The 9,478-nt window shown below is 43.0% G+C and overlaps 1 protein-coding gene across 2 annotated transcripts in view; it reads right to left on the bottom strand.

The window, feature by feature from the left end:
- Positions 1 to 518: 518 nt before the first annotated feature.
- LOC130191572 (methylated-DNA--protein-cysteine methyltransferase-like) overlaps positions 519 to 9,478 on the bottom strand; it is a 20,809-nt gene continuing 11,849 nt past the window's right edge. For both annotated transcript variants that reach the window (XM_056411212.1, XM_056411213.1), the window contains exons 3-5: positions 8,619 to 8,779; positions 4,117 to 4,256; positions 519 to 1,274 (exon numbers count right to left, since the gene is read on the bottom strand). In XM_056411212.1, the coding sequence (XP_056267187.1) occupies positions 1,146 to 1,274; positions 4,117 to 4,256; positions 8,619 to 8,779 (430 nt within the window). In that variant the 3' untranslated portion in view covers positions 519 to 1,145. The remainder of the gene's footprint in view (positions 1,275 to 4,116; positions 4,257 to 8,618; positions 8,780 to 9,478) is intronic.

Here is a 9,478-nt window from a genome sequence, read left to right as displayed (position 1 = left end):
GAAAAAGGAATAACTACGGGCAAGTGAGGGTCACCCTGGGGCTGCACTAGGCTGTTCAAGAATTTAGGGGGGAAAAAACTAAACTGTCAATGTTGCAACGGATCATCGGGAGAAAATGTAGAAAATGAAAGGAAAGGACATATTCAATTAAAACAGCTTCTATTTCTAAACACACACACCGCCACCGCTGCCCTCTCCATATGGCCGTGTCAAGAGAGAAACATTTATCCCAAAGGGATTAAAGTGGGTTGCGATGAAAATAAAAAATAGCATATAAACATTTAAGTTACAGATTAAATGTGCAGGATGAATTCAAGGTTGAAATGTTGATTTCTGTTTCCCGTTCTGTACTGCCCTCTAATGGAAAACACTCCTCGGAAATGAAAAAGGAGCTCTGACATCCGGAGCTGCAGTGAGGAGAAGACATAGAGCATAATTAATTATGAGCTGAACTGAGTGAACACTACATGGAATCAATTTTTAAATTAAATGCAATTAAAATGATGAAAAGCAAGGAATTGTCATTTTGAGAAGTATTTATTTATATAATGCATAAGACGTCTCCTTTCTAGGTGCATTATAAGGCGAGAGCAAACAATGAGATCTAAATGAAGACAAAACAAATGCTTCACTACAAAGCTTTGTAGCGGTAAAATCCAGAGCCTTTATCACTGGATGTTGAACAAAGCATTCACTTGGCAGGAAATTAAAAAACCAACGAGCGCTACAAAGACTAATTCTGCTTGGGAAAAAAACCCAACAACAACAACAATGCAAGAGACATATTTTTAAGGGAATAATAATTCTTTAGAAAAACCATTCCAGCACTATCTGGCAAACGCAACGGAGACCCACGGGAGCATATGTTTGTAATTCCTACTGTTCTCTGTTTAAGTTATTTTTGTACATTCTAATTCTGCAACAACTCTGTATCACATTAACAATGCAGCATCTCTATTCTTAGATGTACAAAAAAGAAGAATACACTGAATATCCACAAGAAGCTCCAGTTGTTCCACCGAGAGAGACAAGCACGCTAAACTTTATGGCCCTGTTTTGCGTTCTTACAAAAAAAAAATCCTGGCCTTGTGTGTGTGTGTGTGTGTGTGTGTAGTGAATGAAGGACAGTTGGCCCCTGTCATGCTTTAGCCTTCGCTTCCGTGCCTCTCATGGGTGAGCAGCCATTGTTTGAGATGGTTGCCCTTGCCGCTCATGTACGGCCCGCTCTGTCCACTGCTAGAGATGACTCGATGGCAGGGGACGAGCAGAGGAACCTGGACGCGACAGAGGGACACAGAGAGAGAAATCAAACTCGGAGGAAATAAACATGTCGAAGTTCTGCAGATATTACACCAGAGCAATTGTACATGCAAACAGGGAAACTTTAAAAAAGTTTGCTTCTACTTTTTCTTTAAAATAAAAAAAAGAAACTTTTTTTTATTCTTCCAATTTATGAATTCAAAAAGGAAGTGGAGAGAAACATTTTAAACTTTAAAAAAAATCTAAATCCCATGGAGGATCAGCACTGTTACCATACAAACTATGCTCCGTTACTAACAAACTAATGTTTGGAGAAAATGTTTGCTGCTTTCTCTGGTTGACATGTATTGTCACGGCAACGCCAGAGTTGGAGATGTTGATAGTGGATATGTATTATGTATGAAGAAAAAAAAATCTCTGATTTTCCACATAAACGATGCGATTTAAGAGAAACTGACGTGCAGGAAATATGAATCTGCACTTTTTTTCTCCTCCCTTTGCTTTTTATGTTCATGCACTGCATGAAAACAAAGTGTCACACCGAAAGTGTCGGGTTTGATCCTGCACAAATCCGCATTCGGGGTGACGGCTCAGTCTTTGGGTATAAATGTTTTTTTACTCTGTTATAGTGTAAAGCAAAGAAGCAATCAAAAATTAATGGGCAAAAACACCAGCAGGATGAATATTCAATCGAGAGGGTGTCAACATTAAGATCTGATAACCCTGTGATCATTAAAAAGAGGAAGTCGGTGGAGCGTTTACTCTTGTTGCAGAAGACTGCCAGGGGGGGTGCCGAGTTCTTTGTAAACTAAATGGCTGGAGAAAGATGAAACAAGCAAGCCTAAAACAATTCGATCATTGTGGATTCAGAACGGGAAGAGTGGTTCTCCGATTGAACCAAGTGATCCTGACTTGACTGCTGCACCTCCAGCTTTTTATATAAAAGTTGGACATGCAGTGTGTTTCAGTTCAAATCCATCAGTAGACCTGCTCCCATATCAACGGCAATAAAACTTTCCGAGCCCCAGATTAACCTTGCAGACAGAGAAATACTACCAGAGTATTCGGATCAATACTGTTCCCCGGGTTTGGAGGCAGAGGAGGGTACCCTCAAGGCCTGCGGATCTGCCTCTTCACTTGAGGGGGAAAGAGCACTACGGCGGGCTTATCAATACTCAAATCCTGGTGAAGAAGAAGAAGAAGAAGAAGTGCCACGGAGANTCACTTGAGGGGGAAAGAGCACTACGGCGGGCTTATCAATACTCAAATCCTGGTGAAGAAGAAGAAGAAGAAGAAGAAGAAGTGCCACGGAGAGGATCGATTGAGCACACTGAGCTTTTCACAGTTGAAGCCTGAGTGGAGCAGCGCTCCTGACAAGTAATTGACACTGACAATCTGACTCTGGATCTGTATCAGGAGCTGAGGGCTCAGGCTCCCAGGCTCCCTGACAAAAGGACGGAAATGTCTGTAAAACACGAGACTGAGATGTTTTTTATACAGCCAACCAAAAGCAACGCCAGTGGCTCATGTAAAGCCTATTTCACTAAATAGTGCTTGTTTTTGTGTGTGTGCTTTAGTTGCATTTATTATGTGTTTCAAATGAAACGTAATGATCGGAAAATGATTTTCACGGTGTCGAGAGGAAAACGCACGGAGCTAAGACGAGGATGCGCACGAGCCGTTTCACAGCGCATGCGAGGGAGGGCGTCTCGCCGGCTGCATCTCTGCACAAGAAGTGTTCTCCGCCTCGCAGAGCACACCGGTGGTGCCCACAGCACTACATGGGCAGAGCTAAACGGGGCTTTGATCAAAGGGTTTGATCAAAAGAAGACGCACCACTTGCCCTCTAGCCCTCCATCTGGTACGCAGTGGATTCACGGGCAAAATGATGCGGGCCGGGTTTTTTTACGGCAAGAATCCGAGATTCGCGGCGCACATCTACGGTACAGATTTGAGAGAGCGGGAACAAAAGGTGTGGGCTTAAAACTGTGCTGGAGGTCGACTTGTTCTTCTCCGGCGCGCTCGGAGGGAGGCGTTTATTCCGCCGCTGCTCATATCCGAACACGCCTACAGTCGAGAATACATATCCGGTGTCACGAAGATTTTTCATAAAATGTATTATATTTGAAAACTCAAGTGGTGTACAATAGTACTTTGTTGTAGGCGGTGGTCATCAAGACATGTAAACAAGTTCTCAATATTTTAGAATACCAGAATAGATTACATATATATATATATTTATGTATTTGTTTCTGTTTGTATACTGATAAATGCAGCATTATTACAATAAAACATTGACGTAAAATACATTGCAAATCATGTGTTGTTGTTACACATAATCCAAATTATATTTATGAATATTTAATTAGAGCCGCACCTGATTATTAGATTAATTATCGCTTTATCTGCCGCCTATTTTATAGATTAATGATTACGTCGATAAAACATCAGAAAACGCTGAAAAATACCCCTAACAGTTTCCATGGTGACAATTTCACATTGACCTTAAACAGAGAAAAGCACATCTTCACATTTTAGTACCTTTAATTGACAAGAAAATTTAGTAATTTGCTGAAAAGTGACTCAACAGCAACTATTATTATTAAAATAGTTGCAAATGTATAACCTAATTATTGTAGCTCTATTTTTCAGTGATGTCATGGTGTCTCCGGTGTTACTTGTCAAATTCTTGATTTACTACCCTTGTAAAATGACTAATTAACCTTTGACTATAGGCAGCTTACACAATGCACGTTCACAAAGTCAAAAAAAGAAGAAGATTTGATTAAAAATTCTGAGTTTCCCTATCGGATTAAGTCAGAGAGAAGCCTGTCAATCAATGGCAGCCACACTCACCGGGTTCCTCCTCATGGCCCCTCCCACTGCCCGCGCCGCTCTGGGGTTTCCCGCCATCTCAGCGAGGCGCTTGTACGAGACCGTCTCTCCAAACTTCACCTCCTTCAGAAGTACCTGCAACACGCGGCTGCTGAACGCATCTTCGCCACAAAGGACAGAGAGGAAGAGCGAGAGGCAGACGGAGAGAACAGAGGAACAAGGAGTCCCTCGTTTAATCAGACAGCTGCCCGAGAGGCTGCCGACAACAAGACAACACTTTAGCACAACGACGATTTGACTCCTTTGAAATAAGATGGCGATTTGAATGTCAATCAAAACCTTGAGACATCATTCTTGATCAACTTAATGGTTTTTCATCATGTCAGAGTGCAGGTTCGAGGCCCAAGTCTTCCTCCAAGGAGCTCTTTAGGACTTTACAATACTCATTAACAACTAAAGTCCCTCAATTTGACCTTAGGACTGGTATTAACATGCTACAGAAGCTGATGTAAGAAAACTATTGCTATGGCAGATAAATCTAGGTTATGCTATGAAAGGTCACAGCTAAAATTAAAAAAGTTCGCTCCTTCATTTAAAAGGATTAAGAGAGGCCAAAAAGACTGCAAATCTGCTCCAGATTTGTAATAATAATAATTTGAATGTTGCACACCATTTGTGGCAGTGGGATGACTTTGAGGTTAATCAGACCAATTTGTCCTTTTAATTGCTTTCTATTCAGAGTAGATTCATTATATCATCTTCACTTAAATGGCGGAATTCTTCAAATCATCCGCAGCTTAACCGACCACATTAACGGCTCTGATTTCATTAGCACTTTAGCACTAGCATTATCTTTTTCTGGGGGGATTACCAGGCAGTGACTGAAAAGCATGTTTGTCAAGTTCTGATTGCTGAAAAAGAAGAAAAAAAGTATTCGAAGCATCTCGTGACCTTAAGACAACCTTTAGACATCGATGCGGTGAGCTTTTGTCGAAAGTGAAAAAAACACTTTCTTTCTTTTTTTTTGCACAGAGAACAAGATGGGGAACAATGGTCTCGTTATCAAGAGGGGGTGAACAATTCTTCAAGTACATACATGTACTCAGTCATGAAAATTCAATTAGTGATCTCCCATTCTCTCTCATTTATATGGTCTAAGAGAGCACATGACAAGTGATCTATGAGAAATCCCTCTAAATTGGCATTGTGTGAAAACATGTCACACCCCTGTCTCTCTTCTACAGAGTGAACATCCTTTGCTCCCCAGGCTCCCTCGCTACCTTATAGTCACTCTCCGCCACACAAAGCCACGCGAACAAGGCAATTTGCCTAAACTGGGGGGAATAAGTGTAAAACCTAAAGGGGATATATTTGATTGATGCGCACCCATGTGAGTTCTTTGTCTTGAACAAGGCCCGTAGGTACTGTTTAATAATTTTTCAGGTAATAATCACGCTGTCAACGAGATGACGGGCTCTTATACGCAGACAGACTTAATATTATGAGGGGATAAGATACACCCCTGGAATTTCTTTTATGCATTATTCTCCCTCATAAAGCCTTGGATTTGGCCACGTGATGTGCGTGGTACATATTGATATCACTCCGTCTCCGGTGGGCAGATGACAACTTGCCCGGGCGACGGCGGTGACAAATCCCTGTTGATGCAAACGTTATTGACAAAACAACTAAAGTCAGTGTCAAGCCGGCAGACACCGCTGAGCGCCTTCGAGCAGACCGAGCAAACGGGGCCGTTTATACTTCTATAAATCCCGAGCAGCGTTTTTCTTCTTCTTCCTCCTGGAAGGTTTCACATCTCACAACAGTTCTGGAGTGTCTGCGCTTTTTATCTGCCGCTCCAGAGGTTAAAGAACTTTGCCCTCATCAGTGTTAGTGACAGAGACTTCATGCGGGTCACTCGAGGTGACCAGCAATGATAGGAGAGCAGTCCCCGAGCCCCATACTTCATAAAGAGCCTAATACGGTGTGTCTGGGGTCAGGACCCTCTTTAGATCGGGGTGCAGTGATGTCAATTGTTTAAATAAAAGTTGAGAGGTAGCACTTACACGTTTACAGACATCCCATAATTATGTCACAGGTCATTACCTACCGCGAGGCCAGGTGATGGGACCGCTGCAGAGGCACGGGCACACTGACCCGCAGTGAAATCGAACAGATCCAGTGATTATGACTGTATTGGCACATATGATTGATTTGCTCATCATTCGGTATATGAGCAGCAATTTGAAAGAAGAAATAAACAATGGAAATAAACTGAATTCCATCAGCCCAGCTAATGATAGATTTGGGGAGCTGAATTTCAGCTTGTCAGTCACCTCTTATACGACTGTGACAATAAGAAGACAATGGTGGAGACGCAGCTCCCTCATTATCCTTTGTGTCTAATGGGAGGAAAGACTTTGACTCCCAGTCAAAGTGTCTCTCGAGTCTTGAGGGATCCATACTTTTGAAGGCTGACGGGGTGCCGATGATTCTCTGATTATTCGATATTCTGAAAACGTTCATTTCCCTAATTCCTCTCCACATCACAGGGGCGAGTCCCGGTGAGTGTCTCATCTCGCCCTGCGCTGTGCACAGGGGGAGGTTCAGCCTCCTGCAGGAACACAGTCATTTGGGCTTTGAAGAGCGCCCTTCCCCCCCTTCGCCCGGCCCCCTCCCTGCATATTCCCTGCGCCGCTTACCGAGACTAAGATCCTCTCGTCTGTTACATATGGATGTATAATTAATGAGATAAGAATATGCATCGCTTTGAGAACCCATGATGGTGTCTGCGTTTTTTTTTCTGAGGGGGGAAAATGCAAGAGCGTGCGCACACACACACACACACAAGCTCTTTTCCTCTACCTCTAACGACCCGACCGCCGTGTGATGTTTCACATGACAATCAGACGGTATATAAAAGTGCACCTCGCATCTCCTTTCATGTCCCCTCCGCTGCTCAGGTATATCGTGACAGCTAATATGAAAAGTGGCTTGTTTTGTCAGAAATGTGTAAATAAACATGGCAACACTTCAAGTGAAGGTCACAACTCAATATTACACGACAAGTGCTGTGAGAGCGCCGTCGCGTTCGGGTTCTCCCACAAGATAACCGAGCAAACAAAAAGTTGGTTGTCACAGATTGTAATGACCTGATTAAACTTGTATTCTTTTTCCCAGGCAGGCGGCGGCTGCGTGACGAGATCGAGTCGGAGTTTGAACAGCGGTAGGGCCGAAACGAATCCGTAATATTTGTGAGTTAACAAGCAGGGGGGGAAAAAAGAAATAAAAGGAGAAAAAAAAGAAACCGTCTATTTTTCCTCCCTCCGAAGACAAATACTCTCGATGCTAACATTTAACATTGTTATACTGGCATGGCCTATGGTTCCGACTACTGAGAGCAATCCAAGCCTAAACCCTGTATTTACTGAGACCCAAAACAACAGACGAGGGAGAGAGGTGGAACACAGCACAATCACCTATTCAGATCAGGTACTAATGAAGAATTCCATCTATCCTGAAATTTAATTAAAACCCCAAAGACTTCAGATGAGATGCGATTTGAAAGAGCCTGGGGCTGGTACACAAGCACTCGGTGGCGAAGGGAATCACACTGAAAGTTGATATCGTAATTGGTCCTGATGTATTTCTGCATTGCCTTTGCGGGAGTGTGGGACTCATAGCTGTATACAGGGTCTCGATGGAGTACCTGCTCATTGAAAATGCCATCACTCAAGCACTGCAGATCTGCATGAAATTAGAGAGCAACTGAGGCCTGATTGCAAGGGAAGAGAGGCACAATTGTTAAATGCATATATTAGAGCAATTTTTTTCCCTCCTGTGTAGGTGTGCTTCTAAATGAGCATTTCTGAAAATCTTTAGGTGACAAAGAAATAGCCTGTAATTGTTTGAAAGAACGGCAGTGGTGCGATAAGTTTGCGATTTCAAAAGTGAGTTGTCAGGCAGCGAGAATTGTTTTTGTTTCCTCGAAAAACAAAAGCGCCAGGGATAATTAATTCCTTATTTTTTTTCCGCGGCGCCCTCAATCATTCAGCCACAACGACCAGTTGAAAGAACACTAATTGTCCATTTTTTCGGGTCGCTTCCATTTTACTCGCCCTAGGTGGCTGGTCAAGTCAACAATAAGCTCATTCAAACTTTACTACCATTCACATGTTGTCATTGAGAGAGAAAAAAAAGAAAAAGAAAAAGAGAAGCTTCCTGTCTAAAAATGTCAAGAGTGGAATTCGATCAGTTTCAAAGAATGTGCCAAGAATCATAGAAACGCTTGCCAAGACTAACACGCGTGGTAAGAGCTGCCACAGATTACTGAACCAAGTTACAGCTCTGTGTTCTGTTCGCTCTCCTCTCGCTCGCCCAGCCGCTCTCTTTCTCTCCCTCTCTCAACCATAAAATACTTCATTATAACACAGTGAGCCAGTGAGTGTAAGTGATGTAACTGACAATTAAGAGTGAAAGCCCGATCCCAGTCATGGCTCTGCAAATATTTATCCATGACAGACCTCCTTGCAGGGCGGGGTGGTGAAAGGCAGGGAGCGGGAGACTCCCAGTGGTCCGCGGCTCGCTGAAGTACGCCTGGAGCCATTCGACGCAGCGCTGCAACTCGGGGCTCATTTCTGCCAGGCTATCGTTGACCACACAGCTCAGGGGGGCCTCACTGCTCCTGCGGGGGGGGGGGGGATATGAGGCAGGATGGGGAGTTGAGGTGGGGATCAGAGGAGCAATCATAATACCCAGTTCTTGCTTGAATAGTGCTAAGATGTGTCGCAAGAGTGTAATAACATGCCGGGGGTGACACAGATGCAAGATGGCACGATTTGCAGAGTGAAAACTATAAAGTTGTTAATCAGGACGTGTTTAAAATGTAAAGTTCCACATTTTTCGGGTCGCTCCTGTGACAAATATCCGAGCGGTGAAAGACAGAAAGCTCCAGAAAATATTAAGACAGTAATCCAGGCATTTTGTACGGTAGATATACACTACCGTTCAAAAGTTTGGGGTCATCCAGACAATTTCGTGTCTTCCATGAAAACTCACTTTTATTTGTCAAATGAATTGAAAATTGAATAGAAAATATAGTCAAGACCAATGTTCCCTCTAATTTTGCATGTGTCTGGGCATACACACAAGCTCCCTGAGCACACTGAGGACCACTGTGAGCAACATCAGATGTGCACGCTGTGGCCACACACCAGTATCACACCTGTTCAAAACCTTGGATCACAGCAAGTTACATGGCTTATTAAAAGAAACAAATTACAGCAGCAATTTTCATTAGTTTACTTTTGATATTAGCGATTTGGCCCACTTAAGATGAAAAAGACAAAAATCTTGTTGTTCATGAGATGTATAGTATGTTATA

Source organism: Pseudoliparis swirei, unplaced genomic scaffold (assembly GCF_029220125.1).
Source record: "Pseudoliparis swirei isolate HS2019 ecotype Mariana Trench unplaced genomic scaffold, NWPU_hadal_v1 hadal_160, whole genome shotgun sequence".
NCBI lineage: Eukaryota > Metazoa > Chordata > Actinopteri > Perciformes > Liparidae > Pseudoliparis > Pseudoliparis swirei.
This window is presented reverse-complemented; position numbering and strand designations above follow the sequence as displayed.